Raw genomic sequence first — 25,473 nt, forward strand, 5'->3', positions numbered from 1 at the left:
GCCTTTATTTATGAAGCGCTGTAAATTTACACAGTGCTGTACATGCAATCTTTTTAGTTAGAGTATGGGATTTATACCCCACCTTTCTACCAAAATGAGATTCAAGGTGGTTATTCCTATGAAGTACACTTAAGTCTACAAAAGCGTATGCTTCCAACCTCTTTCTCTCGGTCTCAAAGGTACTATAGATCCCTTTGCACAGCACTGTAGCCATGTGTGCTTGACTGCAGCAGGCAAGGTAAATAGGAGCTGCTTCTGGATTCCCTTACTGAGCATGCACTGACAGCAAAGCAGAGAGAAAAGGGGAAAGATTAGCTTGTCTTGCTCCCCTGCATGTTAAAAAAAAAACATTGACACTGTAAGTTTGATTGGCAAAATGAAAATCATAACAAAAAAGCTTGTGAAAGAAAAAATCATCCCTGGATGCAGTTTGAAAAAACCTTTCAAGGGGGCCCTAGAAAGTTCCAAAAGTTATGTTTACTCATGCAAGACTTACCTGACCTGTTTCATTTTACATATGTATACTGTTCATTTGGAATAAAACGTTTGCAACTATTGTTTGTGTAAAAATCTATTCTGTATTCTTTCCACGTTATTTCTGTCTCTGGTACCAAATTTCTGTTAAAGAAGTAATGCTCAGGAGTCCATCTACTTTGGTAACTGAGGCATATTTATATATGGTATGGTTATACTGACTTCCCTTACAGGATGGTTGTAATGACTAGAAATTGGTAGGACATGTGAAGCACTCTGAATATCTGAAAGTGCTTTCAAATGTTGTTACTAATATTTTGCCAAGGAATAGAATTATGGATAGTAGATTGCTGTTCAAAGTGGCACTGACTGTTTAATTTCTTTACAGTTTGTGGAGGACTATGAACCTACCAAAGCTGATAGCTACAGAAAAAAGGTGGTCCTGGATGGGGAAGAAGTCCAGATAGATATTTTGGATACAGCAGGACAGGAGGATTATGCTGCAATCAGAGATAACTATTTTCGAAGTGGAGAAGGTTTTCTCTGTGTGTTTTCCATTACAGAACTTGAATCTTTTGCAGCTACAGCTGACTTTAGGTAATTGGGTGTGTGTGGGAAATTGATTTGTTTAGTGTCTTTAACAAATTATTTTTGCTGAGGTGAATGATTGTGTTTTCTGTTTCTTACATTTCTGGACATTTCATTCTGAATGCTTGTACTTTGGATGACTTGGAGCCATCCATATACCTAATACACAGACTGTCACAAGTGTCATATAATCTAAAACACAGACTGTCCCATATTCCACTTAGTCTATTGAAGTACAGTGCATTTTGGCATGATGTCCTTAACTGCCTTGAAGAACAAAGATAATACTGCTTTATACAAGAGGGGCTTGATACTGCTTTTGTGTAAAAGGGTCGACCATGCTGTGCGTGGGCATTCTGCCATCCTAATAATTTGTATATCTGCAGAGGTGCCCATTAATTTAGTGTGTATTGATTACATTTTTGTCACTATCCAGTTTGGTTTCCCAGTCCCTTATTACCTGTAACATTAGCTTAAACTGAGAGCAGCTGATACATGGTCACACAGTGGGCTGCATGACTTGGGAATTTTGATACAAATCATGCACTTGGTTGTCTACATCATTGTAATTGTTAATGTTCATCAGAAGTCCTAAGCTGCTCCTGCTTGACATTGAAAATGACTGACACATCTTTTCTTTCTCCATAAGTGTAGTTGAACTGTCGATAATTCTGATCATGGGGGAATGAACATGGGGGCGGGGGGGCGGTCTTCAGGATGAAATATTGCTCTCTAAATATGAGCTATTACCTTTTGCATTCTCACATTTATCACTGCACATTTTCCAAGTGGTTCAGGAGGATAGAGTGGGCTTACAGATATGTGGAACATGTATAATACTGCTCATCATGTCTATGCATGAATTTGTCAACTTACATTATCACTTCCTTGGCTTAGGGTGGGAGAAGTCTCATCAGAAACCTGAAGGGAGCAATGGAAAGTTGTTGCCAAAAGATGGGACATTTGACCAGTGTTCTTCAACTTAGCCCAGGAGAACAAGCAGTGCAAAACTCCCAGCATTCCTCAACATAGACTGTGCTAGCTAGATCTGCTGTACTCCAATAGTATCTGAAGGGCTACATGATTCCTACTACTTGTCAGAATACAAGTGGCCTATATGGCAGAGATCAGTTGTACTCTAAAAGAACACAACTCATTAAGAGCTTGGAAAAACTTGAATTACTTCAGATGTAGTTGCTCCAAAATGCAGAGACTTTCCAGCAGTTTGGGCCATAGTATCATAGGCTGCCTATTTGATTTCGGTTTTTCGAGATCTGGGTTTTGAAGTGAGTGAACAAATCAAAAGAGGTACTGCAAAAACTAGCAGTCAGCCAATTACTGCCAGACTAGGAATCTTAGTCTTAGTTTGAATATAGTTACCAAAAAAAGGAGATTCCTCTATATAAATATACAGTCGGCCCTCTGTTTTCACAGGGAATCTGTTCCAGACCACCACCACCCTTGAGCGTGCAGAAATGGAAACTTGCCTATATTCAAGCCCCATTGGCTTGAATGGTGGCTCTTACCTACGAGTTTACATGGGTGTGCACTGCAGACACATGCCCCGTTTCATCCCTCTCTGTTTGCACCACACAGATCCATGAGGGGCACACATTTCAAATCCATGAAAACGGAGGGGCAGATGTCATGTCTGGGATGTGATAAGAAAACCCTGATGTTTCATAAGTTAACATCAGATATAGTGAGAATGTCACAGCCACAATTCCACTAATTTTCTAAGGAAAGCTAGTGTCTATTAGCCTTAGATGTTTGGTAATATGCTGGTGATTAGCAGAAATAATAAAATGGACAGCATCTATGGAGATTATCACACTGTTCTTAAATAATGGGATAGAATTGGAATTGAAGCTATAATAAATGGATCTTATCATACTACATCATGGCTAGGCAGTAAGTATCCTGTAGTCAATCAGTACTTCTGCTACTGCTTTTAATGAATGGGAAAATCCTGTGAATAGCTGTCAATCCCACAGTTAACCCGTTATTGAAGTATGTGCCATAAGTCATTCTGGGGTAATTCAAAGAGAAGGGGATTTAAACAGGTATCACTGCACCACCACCCCCAATTCCCAATGAAGGCAAAACATCTTACAAGTAGGCAAAAGAAGGGGTTTAAACTGATTTCACTTCACAGACCCCATTCTCAATTAAGGCAAGACTACTTACTTAATCTTAGATAGTTGACCAGTAAACAAAACGGTAGTGCAATAAGATACATGGGCAGCCTGTTATCAATTCACAATTGCTTGATAATGTGAAAAGAACTGTTGCTGTTTCAGATGTTTAAAAAGCTGCAGCAGCATTGAGAGGGAATCTTCATGCGATAATCTCCTAGCACAGAATCTAGAAGGGTAGAAGGCCACAGAAACCCTCAAGGAACCAGGAGTTCACTTTGCATAACTCTTCCCTAGTTTGTCCCCTCTTATAGAGAAAAATTGTAGGAGATTAGCATTAGTAGTACATGCATATACTTCTCTAGCTAAAGAAACCTAAAAATTCGGTGTATCTCTCCTCTTACCATCTTTCTTTCCAGTTTGTTGCCTGTGGGTGTGGAGATTGGTTCTATGTTTAATATTTTTATTTTATTTTATTTATACTCTGCTCTTCAGCCACGAAGGCTCTCAGAGCGGCTTACACATTTCTCTTTCTAATTAGGTAATTAGTCATTTGCTGAACAGGCCCATGGCTGCTCACCTCTTCCTTAAAAATGAAGTTAACCTTAAGGTTTACTATTCTAGTAGTATTCTCACTTAGATGATTATTGGACAAGATGTGAGAAACTTGTAGTAAGATTAGTAGTGCATGAAATAATTTTTATGCACAGTTACAAGGACTCCAAATATTATCTTGATTTACTAACGTTATCATAGAAGAAGCGACCAAAAGGATAGAGCACTGAAAGCTTCATACTATTGTACTATCAGTATGGTTCTTGGTAGAAGATCTTCCCACCGTATTTCCATGGAAATGTTCTGATCTCTCCTTCTGCTTCTTAAAATTGAACACACCTAACAGAGCACAATATAAAATTGACAATGTCATGAGACAAATACCATTGTGGTGAGTAAGCTCTGAAGCAATGTACTCCTAACAGTGGTTTAAGAAAGCCCCAGTATGCTACAAGGCTGCCAGTAGCATATAATAGGGAGTTGATCAAGGCACAGACTAAAAGCTAATCACACAGGGAGCAATTGGCATGGCAAGTTTTGAACAGTAACCAAAAAATAATTGAAATCCCTGGGTGGATGTTTTTCTGAAGTGTATTGAAAATACTATTTTAATTCACTGAATAGTTTGAGGAAGTGGAACTTACTGCAAAAGGTATTCTAGCTGTTACTGTTCCCTCATTAAGCATTATGCCTGTTTTCCTCACTCTATCACATGAGTCATAGGTTATAAAAGTTTCTTCAACTGAGGAAAGAACTCACTAAACTGTGTGATGGACAAGCTTGGTCCTGTATCCTGTTTAACATCCTACACTTATCATACATAGTCACAGATTCTTAATACAATGTTACATATAATATATAGGTAGTACAAGGGATTCTATGATTAATTCAATATCATAGGTAATTTGTACTAGATTTGTTTAAAAGACTTGTAATGAGATGTAAGCATGTGAGGGCCAGCTGAGCTAGTAGATGATTGATCCTAATTATCAGGTGAGAGGGATATGACATACTATATTGGAGTATCTGATTACTGTTTAAATTAATTTAAACTTGAAAGCTAATTTGAATGTTATAATGGAAGTTCCACCTAAGTACTACTTTACACTAACAAGTTATATATGCTTTCCTCTTGATTGTTCTGAAGATGACTTTTAGCTCTGATCTACCACCATTGACATCAATACCAAAAATGCTAATTTTTGTATTTGCATGGCCATCTCGTTTCTGGAGTCACTTCCTTGTAGTTTTCATAGGCTAGTCAACCCTTGCAAATTCTCCCAGGTCTTTGTTCTTGCCACATTTTATTTCTCTCTCGTGCTATCATGCAGCTTATACCTTCTGTAGATCAAGTATCCAGTTGGTACTAACAAGTGGAATTCCAAAATCCGGAATATTCCAAAAACTGACACTTCTTTCATGAGTGACTAAGACAGTGATATCTTTGCTTTCTGATGGTTCAGTGTACACAAGTTTGTTTCATTGCACAACATTATTAAAAATTTTGTATAAAATTACCTTCAGGTTATGTGCATAAAGTATATATGAAACATAAATGAATTTCATGTTTGGGACCTAAACATTGCACGGGTCTGAAGTCTGTTTCTTTCTCCCCAGAGAGCAGATATTAAGAGTGAAAGAAGATGAAAATGTTCCCTTTTTGCTAGTTGGTAACAAATCAGATTTGGAAGATAAAAGACAGGTTTCTGTAGAAGAAGCAAAAAACAGAGCTGATCAGTGGAATGTTAACTATGTTGAAACATCTGCTAAAACACGAGCTAATGTTGATAAGGTAAAAGATCATTTTCCCCCCCAAATAGATCTTTATAAGTGTGTTTCTGTTTTTCATGCATTATTTGCCAAGACTAATTATCAATGAGTTTTACACTGCTTTTTTGTGGATAGTTCATTATCCTTCAGAGTGAATAGCCCTAGTGATGAAGAATCTTTTTTGGGCCAAAGAACTGAATTCAAATGGTGGAGGAGGTGGTGGTGTTTGGGAGGTCATTCCAGTACTGGACAGAGATAAAGAGACAGGGTGTTGCCAAAGCAAGTAGGGTGGATTTAACACAAGTGACACCAATTTGCCCCAGTACAACAGCTTTCAGACATGCAAAATCTTTTAGATCTGCATGCCAAAATTCTGCTCCATGCAAAGCTCATTACATTGCACAGCCCCCATCCCCAGTCTAGGCTTTTAATGACTGTTATCTTCAATTACTGATCAGAAATTAGGAGCAGAAGAAATTCAGCAGCCACATGGGGAAGGTCTAAGGGCCATTTTAGGTCTGCAGACTGGAGCTTCCTCTCTCCTCCCCCAAGAAGTAGCTAAACAGAGAAAGTTTCAAGACGTCACTTGAACATTCTCTCTTAATGCTGAGCTTGCACGCTCCATTCTCTCTTGAAATCCTAGCTTGGGAGAAGCTGTTTGATTTAATAACTTGCTGTTCTTGTGATTATGATTACCGTATATTTATTTATATGTGCCTTTCCCCTAAAATTAGGACTCAAAGCGGCTTACAGTTTAAAAACAGCTAAAAACATATGAAAAAAAGTTTTTTAAAATTACACTTCAAAGGATAAAATACCAATAAAAGATAAAAACCAAGTAAGACCATTGTCTAAAACAATATAGGTCCCTCAGCCCATTTTAAAAATATTTTCCAATTTAAAAGCCAGTGGTGGCAGAAGGATAGTAGGGAGGAACCATTGTGGCCTTCCCAGAAGGGAGTACCAGAGTCTAGGTAGGGACAGTCTCTGAGAAGACCTTCTCTTGCATCTCCAACAACCATGCTTGTGATGTTGATGAGGGTGGGTCTCTCCTGATTATCTTATTATCAGGCAGGCTCCTATAGGGTGATATGGTCTGCCAGATAACCCAGACCTGAGCCACATAAAGCTTTATAGGCTGTAACCAGCACTTTGAATTATGCCTGGAAACAAACTGGTAGCCAGTGAAGCTGTTGTAACAGGAGAGTAAGATGGTCCTTTAAAATTTGGTTGCAGCTCTTTGTACTAGCTCAAGTTTCTGAACATTCTTCTGAACATTCTACAAATGAGATGTAACTAAGGCATACACTACTGTACCCAAATACAGTTTTTCAAGGAATGGGCACATTTGGCACACAAGCTTTAAATATTGAAAAGCACTCCAGCTCTCCACAGAAACCTCGAGGTTCAAAGCTGGGTCCAGGAGCTCCTCCATAAACTATGAGACTGTGTCTTGAGGGAGAATGTAACTCCATCTAACACAAGCTGAATCTCTGTTCCTTTACCAGCCTTTCAGAATGATCTCTGTTTTGTCTGGATGAAGTTGCAGTTTGCCTGCACTCATATAATCCCTTACTTGATAACAGACACTTGTGTAGGACCAGTATAGCCTCCTTGTAGTGGAAAGGACTAGTAGAGTTCAATGTCATCTGCATTTTTGAAACATAGGCCTGTTACAGACTGCCAAAATAAAGCTGCTTCGGGTCTCTTTGGAGGTATGCTGTTTAAATGATGCATGCATCCTAAGAATCCAGAAGCTGCACCAAAGCTGCACTCCAGTGCTTAGGAATGGAGTGTGGCTTTGGTGCGACCTCCGGACTCTTAGGACCCATGCATCATTTAAATAGCATACCTCCAAAGAGACCCGAAGCAGCTTTATTTTGGCAGTCTGTAACAGGCCTCAGGTAATGCACAAGAATAGGGTTCAAGGTTCTTTTTTACTCCATCTCCAGGAAACTACTGTTCAGAGCAAAACGGATGCACTTTGAACCAAGCTTACCGTATATGCATGTGCATATATGTTCCAGCTGAAGAATGCTAGCTAGCCCAGTTGTCTAAAAAGACAGATTTGAAATATAAGAAGATGGTGAAGGGCATGTGATAATATTTGTGTGATCTGATACAGGGACAACACCTTTTAAGATTTTTTTTAAAGAAATAGCAGATTTTTTTTTAAAGAAACTCCTATGGTTGTAAGTATATGGTCTAGCCTTGGAGAAAATCTATTTGGCAGAAGGTTAAGGGGCTTAGTGAGTTAATATGCAAGCCTCTCCTTTCTGACCTACATACAAACTGAACTGCATAACAGGAAGGTCCTTTAGAAAGATCAGATGTTAGAAATTGGGTCACCACATGTAACTTGGTTTGTTTACTCTGAACAATGCTGTACTGAACTGTAACTGACTTGACCAACTGTTTCGTAGAGATCTTCTTGAATCCTAACTTGAGAAACTGGCTTTGTACTTCTGCGTAGTACTTTCATGAATGGCTATTTTATGGTGACAGGCATGTTGGCATGGTAGCAAGATGATCTTTGTTTTTCCAGTTAATTCATCTGCAAGACTGAGTTGCCATTTTCTGGCATGTGGCATTGTTTTAAAATATTTTCATGACGTAAATGGTTCAAACCATGGATGCAGAATCTGTGAATATGGAACTGCACCTTTGCAAAAATAAGTTAAGGATTATAACTTGGTGTCTCAATGTGGATAAAGGCTTGTGTTTTGCATTTATAGTATGGAATCAGTTGTGCTGGGTTCATAGTGAGAATATGTCTCCTGGATAAGTCTTCAGGAACTTCACACAATATAACTTCTTAGCAGCCTCTGGTGCTGTAATACCAGATAAAATATATCTGTCTATTTTTTTTACTTGTAAAATTGTTTTGTTGAAGATCATGATAATGAGTTCAGGCACTTATAAATGTCAGTCTCTATATGAATGGAATAGAGGAAACCTATTTGGCCTACTTAATAATAAAATAAAAGCTCAGAAGCAGATGGGCTTCTGTTACATTAAGTGCTCATGTACTAACAATAGTCTTGTTCTTTCTAGGTATTTTTTGACTTAATGCGAGAAATCAGAGCAAGAAAGATGGAAGACAGCAAAGAAAAAAATGGGAAAAAGAAAAGGAAAAGTCTAGCTAAGAGAATCAGAGAAAGATGTTGTATTTTATAATCAAAGTTCCAAACTATCTTCATACCTTGACCATACTAATAAAATACATAACTTTATAGCATGCCATTTGGAGGCTCTTATGACTGAAATTACTCTTAGCAGTTTGGGATTTGTAATGTATCACTTAACGCATGAATTGGGACCGCACTGAAGTCGTTCATGAAAAAAGTTTAATTTGGCTTCAAGAGAAGCAGAATTCAGCCCATTTCATAACTTGCCTCCTCTCACCATGGTTCTTCTGAATGTAGAGGTTTTTTCATGCGCAGTCTCCCTAGAACTGTAAACAAACAAAAAAGCATTACTTATGTTTCTCTGAAAGCATACATTTTTATATCACCAAATCTTCACTTTGTCTTCTACTGCCTTGAAAACTACAGCGGTGGTCAAAACTAAGCAAAGGTAGTATATAAGCTTTTTTGCTGTTATAAGATTATGCAAATTAGAGAAGAGAAACTGGCTCTGTTCTCTACATCTATTGGGAGTCATTTATACATGGAATTAGCATAGACAAATGGTATAAACTCATGAGAATATTTGAATATGCCTTAATTTAAAAACCTAAAAATGTTAATGTAGTTAAGGGTATATCTTCATTGTGATGCACTGATGTGTGTGCATCATTATGAAATTATATCTTGTAGTGTGAAGCGCAGTTCTTGTGAACAATTTTGCTAACTAGCTTTGTGCTAGAAGTATGTCTGATCAGAAAGTGTGCCATACTCTAGGTCTTAAATAGTCCAGAGCATACAGTTACCTTGATTGCTTTAAGTGAAAGGGCCGACATATACATGTACATCTGAGATTAAAGTGAAGAGGGTACAGTACATTTCATTCTGAAGTGGTCATTTCTCCTTAATGCACAGATACTGACATTGACCTCTGCATATACTTAATGTCTACATATTTAGGGTGGGTATTTTCCTGGGGTTGGGGAACAGTGTGGATTTCAGTAGCACAAATGTAGTCTTGCTCTTAGGGCTGTCTGGAAAATACTGATCAATTGCCTGTTTTTACTGTGTTTCTCCATTCTAAGCCTTTAGTAACATTAACTGTGCATTATGTAATAGGGAAGCATTCAAACTCCTTTTTTCTAGTTTAATATCAGTCAAGTAAACCACCCTACTCTGCTATGTAAAAAGACTGACTGTGTGCTTCCAAAATCCCTCATCATTACACTACAGTTGTATTGTCTTCAACTCATCTGCAATTGAAAGAATACTAGCACAATGTTAGTATGTGGAACTGAACTAAAACCATTGCCTCTTGAGACTTTTAAGCCTCTTGAGTGTGAGTGTAAAGGTTAGGTCAGTTCCAAAAAACAATTTTTGTATACATGTGTAAACTTATAAATTGTCTGTTCAAGGTGTGTCAGAGCAGCATAGACGAAACTTGTATTTAACATGCTAACAAGTAGGATATTAGTAATGTATCTGTTTAGAGAACACTTGTTAATCCAGAAATTTTGTACACATCCTCCAGTAGATGATACCATGTGCAGAATTAGTTCTTGATGTGCCTGACCAAACAGATTGGTCCTCATTTAATTGTGTATATGTTTTCAGTCTGTCTACCCAGGGAGTTTAACCACTAACATTGTGATGTTTGTGTAATGGGAACCAAGGTGTTATGAAGCCAATGGACACATAAAACAATTGTCGTAGGCTGATGCCTTACCAGATTCTTTTTATTTGCTATTTGAGCCATTAACTATGAATAAACTTTCATTTTTTAAGATACTTTGTGGAATGCTAATTATACAACTTTACATTCCAGCAGAGCAACTTTACTATTGCTCTGTTAAGCTCAAGCTTGTCCAGTTATATTTCTTACTTGTAATTCATGCAGTTTTAAAGCTTCATAGACCATTCACAGATAATCCTCAGTCTATTGCAAGTCTGCTGATAAGTATCAGTTGTATGAAAGTGACTTATACACCAGGACAATCTGATGCAGAAAGATGCATCTCAGGACTCTGTGTCCAGCCCATTTCTGTTTCAAGACTCATATACCAATGACTGTTGCTGTTTTCCCCTCACAGTCCTTGTCAAAATAGGACATAACATATATGTCAACTGAACAACTGGAAAAACCAGATTAATATAGATGTAAACAGAATGTTATTTCTTCACTTTTTTCATTAAATGATATTTTAGATTTGGTGCAACACAAGATACTAGTTACTTAGCTGCAGTACCACAGGTGATTTTGAGTACATTCAGCTGAGTCTTGAATTAAGTTACTGGCAGCAAGAGTTGAACTATCTGTAGGACAGTTTCCTGTGGTCTGGCTTAAGATATTTTACCCATATTGCATAACTGCAGTCATTCTAGCCAGTTTGGATTATCATGTTTTGGCTAAGAAGAAAGCAAGGGGCAGAGTATGCTAACTAAAAGACTTTATTAACTGTGTTTCGTGTTCTTATTGTATTCCTATTGTGTCCACTATTGTTTGTCCAGAACTCCATTTTTTCACATAGCCTCACACTGCCATCTTTCTAGAGACTGCCCCTTCACTAAAAACAACGTTACTTATTTTATATTCATTATGCCTTAATTATGACAAATCACATTGCTGTAGGAGCCAAATTCCACTTTCAAATGCCATCTCAAATTATTCCAGCAACTGCAAGTGCTCACGGTAACATTTTACTATACATGACTTATACACACTTGAGCTACTGTATAGTAGGTTTCTTGTGCTGAGAGATACTTAAGAGTTATTTCTCAAACATCATCCCACCCTTGTTGCATGGTAAGCTTATGAAACAGAGGGGTGTTTAACATGTTGTTGGATTCTGTTGCTCAAACCAAAACATATAAATAATTCAACTGATCAGTTACAAAAGTTTCCTAGACAAAGGCATTTCATAACTATAATATAGCTATATCTATTCTCGCTGTTTATTATGTAATTATGGTTTAAATCTCAAAATACGTGGTTTCTCCATACTTCATAGTTACTTCTCAGTAACTCTTCACAACAGTCAAGTCAGTCAACATCTTCAACAGGCAAGAAAATTGCTTTTGTAAAGTGAAAAATTATGACATTATAGTTCCCTACTTTGGTGCTTGTATAACATAATATATAGCTTCTTCTGAGCCCTTCAAATTTGTGTAGCGTTAGGAAACTATCACTTTGTGATAGTTTAAAAATGCTACACTTAATGGGATATCTGATAGCTGAATGCTACACTTAATGGGATATCTGATAGCTGTATAAAGGATGATGTGTTTTAACCGCTATTCTCAACTTTTAGTTATCTACTTTTGGACCTATCTCCCAGAATCCTTGACCATTGTTTTTTTCTGTCTAGGACTTCTATAATATTGGAGAACCAAAGTTGAGAAAGATTGCACTAGGACTAGGTTATGGCACACATCAATGCTGTGAAAAAGGAAAGTCCAGTCCAGACAAAGGCCTCCAAAATTTGGCATGTGCCAGCTCATTGATGTGCATGTGGATTTGTAGTCTGAGAAACTAGGGACTAGAAATCTAAACATTTTGAAGAAAGGTGTAGGAAGTTCTCAAAATGTAATAACATGGCTATACAGTGAATGCACTGCCATCTGCTGGTTACTATGGCATGATTTTGATGCAAGTCAGGATTACAGATGCTAACTAGTACATTTACATAGGTGCTGAAACTGACTGAATGTGATAATGGTCTAGATAAGGGCGAATAAACTGAAGCTGAATCAATCTTGGCAAGATGGAGGCATTGGCTGGATGGTTATTTAGTCTAGGAATTTGGTGTTAGAACTAAAAGAATGAGTGTATTTTCCAGGAGTGCTACTTCATCATCAATGTCATTGGAGGCCTAAGTGTCCTCATTGGCACTTGAGTATTCTTTACTAGCTTTCGATAGCTTGCAAACTGCAGTTGTTCCTGGAGAGGAATAACTTGGTTAGGTGATCCCTTCTGTAGTAACCTTGTTAGGTTGCATATGGGATTGCCCCTGAAGATAGTTAATATATCTCGGTCAACCCAGAATCTGGAAAGCATTGTGACTGGCTTAGCTATATGGAGCCAAAGAATTTCACTGACAGCCTATTCACCCAATTTAAGGTGCTCACACTTACCGATAACACTCTAAATGGCTTTGGATCCAAATACCTCAAAGAGCACCTCTTCACAGTGTATTATAAACATCAGGTGAAGACCTCTGAATATGATCAGTTGTTGATTATATGTATACAAATGTTATTTTGGCAGTGACACTCCCTACTTTGAAATTCCCTCACTTTGACTTTTGTCAGCAGTACAATCTTGACACTAAGTCAAAGCATTTTAATGGATTTTATTGCTTCTGTCTGGCTTGGTTGTTTTATAGTCTTGCCTTTTTAGACTTAACTGTTACATGAAGACTGAATGTGTTATGTTGCTGTTATATTGTACATTTACTATTGTATGCCACCCTGTAATCCATCAGGATGAAGGGAGGGCTAGAAGTTGTTGAAATAAATAATAAATATAGATCTTTGCTGTTATTTGTAAAGAATGATTTGCTTGGCCACCTGTCTCATGTAGAAGTACCACGAGCAATCAACTAGAAATCAAAGTATAGCAATGAGGTGTATATATGTCACAACTCACGGCTCCTATGTCAGTGGGGTGGTGAAGCTACTCCTTTGGGGTTTACTCTAAACTTTATCAGTGCTACCAAAGTACTTAGCCTGTTTGGGGGACAGAGCTCAGGGCCCTTGACAGCGCCTTTAAAATTTGGGCTAATACCATGAGTGGAGTCACTGCCCTCCTGACATAGAAGTTGCCAACCATCACTGTGGTGGAGCGGGTTTGCCTTCCTTTTTAGGCGATTGAATATCTCGTTTTCACAACTAGTAAAAGCATAGAAAGCCTCAGTATCTTAATGAAAGGTTTCATTCATTAATGACAGTGAATTTTCCTATTCGGGTCAAAGGAAATGGAAATCCCCCTTGCCTCATTTACTGCATCCTATTTTGGTCTGATGCTTTCACTATTACAAAATCTATCTGGAGTATTGCTGACATCTTACTGGACAAATATAGCTCGCAATACCTCATTGCAGCCCACATACACCTTCCCCACAGTATTAAAATCAATTTGCAGTGCAGCATAGACATGTGTGGGCTCGAAAAAGAAAAGAAAAAACAATATGCCACTGACAGAATATGGGCTGTCGGTATGCACCTAAATGGCCATAATCGGACATCTTGGGACAAACCCAAAAGCTTGTATCTAGTCAGTGGGATTTAATTTTTTTCCCATTTGCTCCCATGTACTGCTGTGCTGCTTTGCAAATTGATTTAAATGTACACAACTTAGGTGAGCAGGCCATGTTCATGAGTTATAGAGTCATTTTATGCTAAGACATTGCTTATGTTAACGCAATTTTTTGCATTAGCTGTAAATTATACCACAGATGATCAAACAAGATGACATCCTGTTAGTGATACACTCATGCATAAGTTGTGCTATGCATGCAGGGCACATTATTCCCTATAGTGCAATAGATATGTTCTGATAACAGTCGCCGAAACACGGGAATACAGCAATGTTGTTCATTATGATTGTACACTGCTCACTGCAGTTGCTATTGAACATTGTGGTTGGCATTGTGCAGTGCAACTGCACTGTGCAGTTTGGTTCAGTATTGTGCATTGCACTTCTTCATTCTGCATTGTGATTGTGCATTTTAGTTGCCCCTTGCACATCATTCATTGTACTGTGCATTGCTTGTCGTGTATTCCACAACAGTACCCAGTCATTATCATATGTAGTACAATGTTAACTGTTTTGATGGGTGTTGCATAGCATTGGCATAGTATATATCTACATGCAGGGGTGTGAGATTGCAGCCATAATTTGTTTTTCCTGCTTCTGGTCTATTTCTTTTCCACCCCTTTTGTCAGTTCCTGTTTCGGACTGAAAAATCAAGCCATAAACAAGTCACAATTCTAGATTCAGACATAACAAGCAATGATATAAATAAGCCAGATTTCACAAATAGCTAAATAACTGTGACTTAATCTGTGGTTTGTAGGGCACTAAAAATTCAGTTTGTTTTTGAAATGTGGTTGGACAGACACACACACACACACAGAATTCAGCAAATTTATTATGTACAAATTCAACCCCATTATTTTCTGCATTGCTGGATGTAAGATTGTTGCTTTAACATTTTGCATTTCTCTTCCTATTACCTAAGAGTGTAACTATTCATAGCAATGCCATTAGCACAACTGTTTCACAGAAAAGAGATCTGATTAAGAGAGAATATTTTAATCTATAAGTAATTATTTGAAGAATTCACACAGCACTGCCATTTGTATGGTGTGTGTGTGCGTGTTGAATGCCTCCAGCTTTGGCAATTCAAGTCTGGTCACATCAATTAAAGGAATATTCAAACCTACCTGTGCAGCTAAATCTCAAGGGCCAAAGTGTAACAGTAAAGCAGCAATTCTGTCCCAATTCCACTTTCAGTACTGTATAACCATTCCATGGCAGATAATATTGTAACCAATCCTTTGTCCTTCTTTCTTTCCTAATTCATGATAGTATAATAGCTAAATCATTCCAATTTGCATTCAGGCCTTGATTGGCATGGTGGTTGATCTTCATTGAGTACTAGGCAGAGAGAATGTGTTCCTGCTGGTTCTGTCACTATCATTTGGACCATTTGATACTGGATTTGTTGGCACTGTTCTGGTGTGCTTCTGATCCTCTTTGGCTAAAAGTTTCCAGAAGGTGATGTTGGTATCATTGTCATTCAGCCTCCTGCCCATTACCTAGTTATTCAAGTTGGCATTTCAAAATTGAAAACATATGCATTTTAAAACCTAAGAAAAAGAAAGATCTACATTAATTAAAAATTAAAAATAAAATAAATATATTTCAGTATTAAAACATCAAACATTTAAAATACATGACAATTTTACAAGTCCTTAAAAACATAGATGTAGACTCAGATTATTCATCAAAGGCCTGCTGGTTTTTGCCTGTTTCCAACAGCACCTTAAGGAGACAGCCAGTTTAGCTTTGCTGGGAAGAGAGTTCCAGGGCACTGGAGCAGCCACCAAGAAGGCCCTCTATCATTTTTCACCAGGGACGCCTGTGAAGAGTGGGACTAAAAGAAGAGCTTCCCCCAGAAGATCTGGTCTGCCAAATAGCCTTGATCTGAGTCATACAGGGCTTTATAGGTCATAACCAGCACTTTGAATTGTACCCAGAAATTGACTGGAAGCTAGTGGAGCTGTTTTAATAGGAGTGTTGTATGATCCCTGTAACTAGCCTTGGCTGCAACTATTTGAATCAGCTGGAGTAGATAACATGTTTTCTATTCTTCTGCAGAATCCTATTTCCTTTGTTGAATCACCACATGGAGAGATTTCTTGTCAAAAAGAAGAAAATATGTGCCGTGGCCGGCACCGGTGAAGGTTACACTGGCAAGTCCTCTGGACTTAATACAGAATATAAGTTCCAGGACAAGGCTGATGAAGCATTACCTTCTAAAGGCATGCCCTCAGATATTAGTTTCCGTGTGTGAAAAGAAAGCCAGCATGATGCCAGTACAAGGACACTTGGAAGAGAACTTCTGATTGTCTCTCTTATGAAATGGGCAAAGCATATTGCAACATCTGTCACACAGCAAGTGAAATGAGTGCTCCTTTCCCAAAACCTCAAGAGACAGGAATGCACATGAAGCTTTTGTTAAGAAAGGCTTCTCAAACCAGCAGAAAGCTCTAGAAAGATTCCACAGCCATCAACACTCAGATTTTCACCATGCAGCTGTTCAAGTTATGGCTGCTGTTGAAGGTGACATAAACCTTCATGTCATTTCCTCAGAAGGAACACAGAAGCAAATGCAAGAAGCTAAAAAAGCACTGCTAAAAAATTTATCCTCCATAAGATCTTGTCTGTCAAGGACTTTCAGTTCATGGCAACACTGAGGAAGGATCGACTCTTGCTGCTTTGTGCTGCTGATGTTCCTCCAGCTGAAATCATAGCTGGATCGTACAAATTACAAATGGATTTCATCAGCTATTGTGAATGAGTTTCTTAAAATCATGGCTCACAATATTCTAGTGAGAGACTGAAGCAGCTGTTTACTACAGAACAATTGTGGATGAGACCACAGATATCACAACAAAGGAGCAGGTTTCATTTTCCTTTCACATTGCCACAAAGGAAATGGCTGTGGAGGAATTTTTTTTTTTTTTGCTTTAATTATGAATTATGATGCCATAATTTCTAAACGTATTTTTGCTATTTTGAAAGATGTAATCTGACACTTTAATCTTGCTCTTGACAGGGATCATGGCCAGTGCTATGATGGTGTATCAAATGTAGCTGGATGCATGAGTGGGCAACTGGGCTGCAGGCTCTTGTGAAAGAACCAAGACACTACAGTTGCCCCTCCTTTTTCACAGGGGATCTATTCTGGACTTCCTTGCGGAAACGGAGTTTCGCCTGTATTCAGGCCCCATTCATACTCCCTCCATTTGTCCCTCATGCATAAGCAAGGGACATGGATCCAAAGACCGTGAGAATGGAGGGAGGACTGTATATGGTCACTGTGTAGCCCATACTATGAATTTAGTGGTGCAGGATATATCAGGAAATGTTGCCATGTGTAAAAACCTTTTCAGTGAAGTATAATGGACCTTCATCTGTGAGGGTTTAGTTGCAGAAACCTCCACATATTAAAAAAAATGTAGATGCTCAAGTTGGTATTTAAAATTTAAATTTACCTGCAATTGATGGCAGCCAGGCTGAGGAACAATATCAGGGCAGGGAAGGGAGGGACACACACCCATGTCTCATTGAAATCAATCCCACAAAAAGAGAGAGCAGGAAGTAAGTATCTGGGTCTGGGAGCATGACTTTGCCAGTGGTGCTGCCTTCCAACCACTCTTTCTCTCCACCACACACACACACACACGTCTCATTGAAATCAGTCCCATGAGGGAGTTTTTAAAAGACCCAGAAACAGTAAATGCCTGGAGCTTGGCTTTGTCAATTCTCCCCTTCCCATCAAATTAGCTAATGGAGGTCCTCAAACTTTAACGTGTTGTTGGTAGGATATTTTTGAATGGAGCACAAGGTTAAGAGATTAGCATTCTGGGAACAGGAGGCTGAACAGAGACAGAAGGTTCTGTGAAATCACAGGAATCCAAGTGCGCATGATAGGAATCCAACCCTCTCACCTTTTTGCAGATCCAGATATTGTTTGACACTTGTGTGTTGCTGTGTGAACTCTTTTTTGACCAAAAATGGCCCCCCAAAAGCAAATATGTGGTCAAAGCAATCGTCCAAAGATTGCTCCTTCAGAGACAAAAGGTGCGTGCATGTGTGCGTGCGTGCGTGTGTGTGTGTGTGTGTGTGTGTGTAAAGTGCTGACTTTGGATAAGAAAATAAAACTCAGACCTTGTGGAAAGTGACATGTCATAGCAGAAGTTGGTAGTAAGGTTGGTAAGAATGAATTTAGCATCTGCAAAATTAGAAAGAAACAGAAATTTGTGTTTGTGCTGAACCTTCAACAGCCAAAAATTGTCTGTATGGTTCATGATAAACTGCTTGCTAGGAGTGAGAAAGCTTTACATGTGGCTAGAAGATACGTCCCAGAAGCATGTCCCTGTTGATGGCCAAAATTTGCATGAAAAAGCACTTAACCTCTATGAACATTACTCTGAAAGGGTTGAAGAGAGTAAGAGGAAAGTGTTTAAGGCTAGTAAGGGATGGCTGGCTAGCTTTGTAAAATGCTACAGCCTCAAGAAGTTAAAGATTACAGGAGAATCTGCATCAGCCAATACAGAGACAGCACCAGCATTCCCAGAAGAGTTCCAGCAAGTCATAGATGACAAATGCGGGATACAGACCACTCCTTTCCCCGACGGATTGGGGCCTCAGCGGCCATAGCGACAACCCTGGAGGCCCCAATCCACCTGCGGCCTGGAAAGGAGTGTCCTTGGGGCTTCATGCCAAAGGAAAACCCCACAAGTTCCCACTGCAGTTCCCCCTTTCCCTCCACCCTCGGTGTTGTGGTTAAACTTGTTGTGTGCCTTCACATCATTCCCGACTTATGGCAATGGTTTTCTTGGCAAGTTTCTTCAGAGGGGTTTGCCCTGGCCATTTTCTGAGGCTGATACAGTGTGACTCTCCAAGGTCACCCAGTGGGTGGCTGAGTCGGGATTAGAACCCTGGTCTCCAGAGTCACAGTCTAATGCTCAAACCACTAGACCACACAGGCTCTCGTTCCACCTCCTCCTCCAAGGTCTGCCCAGCTCCCTGCAGAGAGAGAGACCAGCGTCACCGAGTGAAGTAGGGAGGGAGGCGGGCAAATCTTCGCACCTATTGCTGCTTATCCTCCTCATCCTCACTTCAAAGGAGACAAGGCAAACTGTAGGATATGCAAACGGCGGGGAGAGAGACAAAGGGGCCACTCAGCCCCTTTCTCTTCTGTACCGCTGGCACGGCCATGTAAAAGCTGCGCCAGTGACACGTCCAGCGAAAGGAGCTCCATTTCGGAGCTCCTTTCGGTGCCGCTGAAAGGGCGCCACAAGCACCCTGTACCAGCGCCAGCACATCACAGCCGTGCCGCACCGTTTGGATGCGGTGCGGCTGCCATCACGTCAAAATGGCGGCACTCATGTAGACAGGGCGCCACCATTTTGACGAACAGAGGATCTGAATGGTGTGCGCTCCCTAACCCTAGAATCGCCACCGCCACGCTACATTTTGGCGGTCTGTATCCCGCCACAGATTATCTTCCAGAGCAAGTTTTTAATTGTGACGAAACAAGTTTATTCTAGAAGAAGATGCCCAGTTGTATTTGCAGCCATAACAGTGTCAAGCAGGCTCCAGGATTCAAGGCCTGGAAAGATCACCTTACTCTGGCAATGCAGCAGTTGACATGATGAGGCCTGGCCACATCTATGGAGCAAACAATCCCCAGGCCTTTAAGAACAAACATAAAAATTGCCTGCCTGTGTTCTGGCAACACAGATGTGTCAGGTGACCGCAGTCTTGTGCTTGAAGTGGTTCCAGCAGTGCTTCATCCCCGAAGTGAAGAGGTACCTGGAAGAGAAGGAGATGCCATTCGAGGTCTTCCTCATATTCAGCAATGCTCCCAGCCACCCCCAATCTTTCTGCTTTACCAATAAGGATGTGAAAGTGATGTTTCTGGCTCCAAACACAACATTACTCCTGTAACCATCAAGGTGTCATCAAGTGCATTAAGACAATTTACACCCTCTTCACCTTTGGGAAGATTTGTGCAGCACTTGATGTTAATCCACACACTGCACCATTGTGGATGTATGGAAGAGCTTCACAATTGCAGAGGCTATTGTGCTTATTGCAGCGTAGATGCCATAAAGCCTGAGAAGGTCAGTAAGTGTTGAAAGCATTATGGGATGCAGTAGTCAATGATTTCAGGGGCTTCTCCACTATTGATGCAGAAGTCAGTAACATCTTGAATGTTGCAAGTGAACTTGCTGTGAAAGGCTTCTCTGTCATGACTGAGGAAGACTTACCAATGAGGTATTGGAAGATCTGCTGAAGTATTGTACATATGAGTATGAGCATGGTGATGATAATGCAGAAGATTTAGACGGCTCAGACATCATTTTGGACACTTAAAAAATTTGCTGCAGTTTTTCAACAAGCGCCAGTGTTAAAAGATATGATCCTGAGGACAATCTTTCTATGGAACGACGCCTTCGTGTCTGAGGGATAACAACATGCTTACAACCACTGCAAGATTTATTTGATGATGCAAAGAAAAAGAAGAAACTGCTTCCTATAACAATGTTTCTGAATAAAGCATCAGGAATTGTGAAGCCTCAACATTCAAACCTTGAAGATCCTTAACCTTCAACCTCCACAGATCCTGACATGGTATTATTGATCCTCCTCCAAAGCGTCAATGTGTACATGAGCCTTCTGATTTCTAAATAATACAAAATGTACTGTACTGTACATATAGCAACTAAAATATTTTCAACTATTAACAGCATTTGTGTGTATGTTTGCAGATGCAAACACCTTTTTATATAAGGGACCTGATGTTGGGGTGTTTAGGTTCGCCATAATGTATGACCTTATTCATGAGGAGAAAGGGAAATGTGAACCAGATGTTATAGGTGGCAAGATAGGAAAATGTTGTACAGGTAGTCCTTTCTCACTCGGTTTGCCCAAATATAGAGAGAGGAGGTGGTGTGCTGTTCATAATTTCTCCCACTCACTATTGCTGTTTTATTGGAGTGTGGGTGGGGAGTTGGAAGGCAGCACTGGTAAAACTAAGCTTCTTACTGCTCCTTGGTCTCTCCTTTTAACTGGTTTGTGGGATTGATTTCAATGAGACATGGGAGGTGGTGAGGGTGGGGGAAGAAAGGGTTGGAAGGCAGCACCATCAGCAAAGCCAAACGCCAGAGCCAGACACTTAATGCCTCCTGCTCTCTCTTTTTAACTCCTTCCTGGGATTGATTTCAAGCAGACAGAGGTTTCAATAAGCCAAGAGGGAGGGGGAGGGAAGCCCTAAGGACCATGCCTCAATTCTTCCTGCTTCCTTCTTCCTGGGAGCATGCCGGCTGCCCCTTCAGAGCTAAATCACAGCAGAAGCAGGAAGAATATATCCCTGGTGCCTGGGTCTCTCCCTCCCAGCCCCTTGCTCAGCTTCCCTTTCTGACTTGAGACTGCTTTTCAGCCTAGCTGCCATCAATTGAAGGTTAAAAAAAGTTTCTTAATTTTAGTGGCTGGATGCTGAAATGCACGGATACCAAATCTGCGGAGGGCAAAGGCTGAGTGTAGCTGACCTTATTACCATGAGACCTTGGTATCTCTGGGGGAATCTGTCCTGAACTCCCCAGCAGATACCAAAATCTGGACCTCAGATCCCGTTGTCCCCAATGGCAGCACATACACATGGCCGTGCCACAACAGGACTTCAGTAAACCCCCATCCTGTTGCCCCTAATGGTGGTCCCTAATGCATGGATTGCCATTGGGGAACAATACAGGCTTGCCATCTACAGATGCTGAAATCGGCCGATGGCAAGTCCCTGGATAGTGAGGCCCCACTCTACTTTTGTCAGACATTCACGCAAACATCTTGACTGGTTCATAAAATATCAAGGGGGAGAGGAGAATATACATCTTCCTTACAGTCAGTTGCTCTTATAGACAGTTAATTGATTTTTTGAGGATGTGGCACCTGAGGAAAGGGGAGGTGCTGAGACAAAAGCAGATGGATATACATAAAGCTTGCAAAGGTTTGCTTCTTTCTTCATGCTGCATCACTTTATGGTTGTGTTTAGACATTTGGACACACTCAGTACCACACTTCATACAAGTAACCTACAGTTCTGTCAACCAGAACTTCTTCTGGGTCTGCAGAGGAGTTTACAGCAGCTGAAGAACAACTTTTAAGCGTTCTGGACAAATGACAGCAATGACCACAATGACAGCAAAATACTTAGGTTTAGGAAGCTCTACTCTACCTATCACAGAAAGCCTCCATGCCATATTGTTCCTGAGTGTGAGCTTCACCAGTTTGAGTCTCTTGAGGGATTCTATAAGAAAATATTTTATGGTGTGTTTGATGTCAGCAGCAGCTTACACAATCACTATTCCTCAGAGGTGTACGAACCATACAAGCAAAACTGAAAACTGACATGGATTCTTCTAGATTACAACTTCATCATGATATGATGTTGGATATTGCAATGAAATTTTAACTCTTCAGGATGTGTTTGATCTTCTGAGTGGACACAAGGCAAATATTTGCAGCACCTGCTACCAGAAATGACAAAGCTGATCAAAATCACCCTTACAGTGCCGTTTTCATCATGTTCACCAGAAAAGTCATTCTTATCTCATGCCTTTGTAGAATAAAGACCTTTCTGCAGCCAAGCATGAGGCAAGCCAAGCTCAATCACATGGTTGTTCTATATACTGTAGACATAAAGACATCAGTTTGGAGATAGATCTGAACATTATAGCTAATGAGTTCATCCAGAAGAATCCTAGAAGTAGATATCCTGAATGTATTTCTTCTGAATGGTGCTTTGTTTAGTTACCTACCCATCAGTGCTCCATCTGGTTAGTTATAATAAATTTATTTAAATCCATAAGCAGGATTCAACTTGGATGGGTTATTGCATGAGCCTTTGGATGGTGGGGTACTCTACTTTGTACTTTTTATTTCAATGTGGCTTTAAACATGCTAGGATCTATTGCTGAAGGATGGTTTCTAAAAATAGAAATAGAAACAAACATAAATGTAAAAAAATAAACATAGCCCTCTTGCCCAGGTTTAGCAAAAATGAAATACATAGATATAGGATGGGGGACACCTGGCTGAACGAGACTATGTGTGAAAAGGATCTAGGAGTCTTAATAGACCACAAGTTGAACATGAGTCAACAGTGTGATGCGGCAGCTAATAAGGCCAATGTGATTCTAGGCTGCATCAATACAAGTATAGTGTCTAGATCAAGGGAAATAGTAGTGCCACTCTATTCTGCCTTGGTCAGGCCTCAACCTGGAATATTATGTCCAGTTCTGGACACCACAATTCAAAACGGACATTGAGAAACTGGAGCATGTCCAAAGGAGGGCAACTAAAATGGCCAAGTGTCTAGAAACCATGCCTTATGAGGAGAGACCTAGGGATCTGGGTATGTTCAGCCTTGAGAAGAGATGGTTAAGAGGTGATATGATATCCTTATTTAAATATTTGAAGGGATGTCATATTGAGGAGGGAGCAAGCTTGTTTTCTGCTGCTCCAAAGACTAGGACCCGGAGCAATGGATGCAAGCTACAGAAAAAGAGGTTCCACTTCAACATTAGGAGGAATTTTCTGACAGTAAGAGCTGTTAGACAGTGGAACACTCTTCCTCTGATTGTAGTGGAGTCTCCTTTGGAGGTCTTCAAGCAGAGGCTGGATGGCCATCTGGCGGGGATGCTTTGATTGAGAGTTCCTGCATGGCAGAATGGGGTTGGACTGGATGGCCCTTGTGGTCTCTTCCAACCCTATCATTCTATGATTCTAAGTGCTTCAATGAGAAAAGAGAAACAGAGCATTGTATTCTTCTGTCCAGTCTCAAAGTGGGAATACCAGAATGTGAACTGAGCTGATATTCAAAACTTGACATGCGGGGTTTCTGCCCTGTGAACATATGCATAAAATATATGTGCCAGTGGCACCATTTGCTTTCTGACGCTTCAGCATACACAAACTTTGTTTCATGTGCAAAACTATTTTAAAAATTTGTGTATAAAATTACCTTCAGGCTATGTATATAAGGTGTGCACAAAACATAAAAGCATTTCGGATAAGGGATATTCAAGCTGTGCTTGTTTCACTTGATTCAAAATTGTATTTAAATATTTGAAATTTAACATTTAATTTTGACAGTTCATCACTGAGAGGAATTGTTGTGTCACAAAGAAGGTTACAAACATGCCCTGTGGGCATTCTCATATTGATTTTCCAAAGAGGTGGAAAAGGGAACTCCATACTAAGAAGAAAAAGCTAAACATTGTATGTATCTTCAGAAAATGAGAGAGGAGGACCTCTCAAGAGTTCTGTACAACGCAGGAATGTTTAAAAATGTGTTTTGTGAAAACTGAATGAAGAGAGAAAGGCCCACTGAGAGGTCCTTTGGAGTATATTTTGACACAGCATTGAGCTTCAGCTAGGAAACCTAGTGTCCCTTTCCATGTTTAAAGTTTAAAAGACGACCTCACAGGAAGAAATTCAACAGTTAGACCCTCCCTCACTGCTGCATCTATAAGAGCATGGCTTTATTTTGTTATCTCTCTGTTGTTCTCAGCTTCTTGGGTGGGCATTTTAACCCACTTGAGGAAAAGAAGTCTTTTATGTGTGCCTTTTAAACCACAAATAACAGGCCAAGTTCAAAAGTGGAGCTTCTCCCATCACCTCAGAAATAATCCAGTTTGATATCACTTAAATTGACATGGCTCCATACTATGGAATTCTGGGAATTGCAGTTTGTTTTGGTCCCACTGCGGATGCAGCCCTATGGAACCTTTGATTGAAAGCATTTAAAACACGAAAGTCCTTAAGGTAAAAGGGCAAGCGACATGCTCTCTGTAGTGTATTTGGCTTACTTTGAATACCCAGCATTATAATCTCTGACGCCTAAACCGGTATATACTCATCCTTCCACATTCACTGGGGTTAGGGGCCCAGGACCCACATGAATGTGGAACAACCACAAATAACAAAAAACACATTTTTACCTGAGAGAACATCTCTCTAGGAATCTCTAGGTCCTCCAGTGCAACTCTGTGATCAACATCTGCCAGACATTGACCATAGAGTTGTGCTGGAGGGGCTAGAAAGTCCTAGTGGGGGATTCTCTCTAGGAATCTCTGTGTCCTCCAGTGCAACTCTATGCTCAACGCCTGCCAGACATTGACCATAGAGTTGTGCTGGAAGGGCTAGAAAGTCCTAGTGGAGGATTCTCTCTGGGAATCTCTATGTCCTCCAGTGCAACTCTATGCTCAACACCTGCCAGACATTGACCATAGAGTTGTGCTGGAGGGGCTAGAAAGTCCTAGTGGAGGATTCTCTCTAGAAATCTCTATGTCCTCCAGTGTAACTATGTGCTCAACACCTGCCAGGCATTGACCATAGAGTTGTGCTGGACGAGTTAGAAAGTCCTAGTGGAGGATTCTCTAGGAATCTCTATGTCCTCCAGTGCAACTCTATGCTCAACACCTGCCAGACATTGACCATAGAGTTGTGCTGGAGGGGCTAGAAAGTCCTA

General features: G+C 40.1%; 1 protein-coding gene across 2 annotated transcripts in view; it reads left to right on the plus strand.

Annotated features, from left to right (window-relative positions):
- Positions 1–10,435, plus strand: part of RALA (RAS like proto-oncogene A) — a 25,938-nt gene extending 15,503 nt beyond the window's left edge. For both annotated transcript variants that reach the window (XM_042474528.1, XM_042474529.1), the window contains exons 3-5: positions 863–1,071; positions 5,370–5,544; positions 8,577–10,435. In XM_042474528.1, coding sequence (XP_042330462.1) covers positions 863–1,071; positions 5,370–5,544; positions 8,577–8,699 — 507 coding nt within the window. In that variant the 3' untranslated portion in view covers positions 8,700–10,435. The remainder of the gene's footprint in view (positions 1–862; positions 1,072–5,369; positions 5,545–8,576) is intronic.
- The last annotated feature ends 15,038 nt before the right edge of the window (positions 10,436–25,473 follow it).

The sequence above is a fragment of the Sceloporus undulatus genome, chromosome 6 (assembly GCF_019175285.1).
Source record: "Sceloporus undulatus isolate JIND9_A2432 ecotype Alabama chromosome 6, SceUnd_v1.1, whole genome shotgun sequence".
Taxonomy (NCBI): domain Eukaryota; kingdom Metazoa; phylum Chordata; class Lepidosauria; order Squamata; family Phrynosomatidae; genus Sceloporus; species Sceloporus undulatus.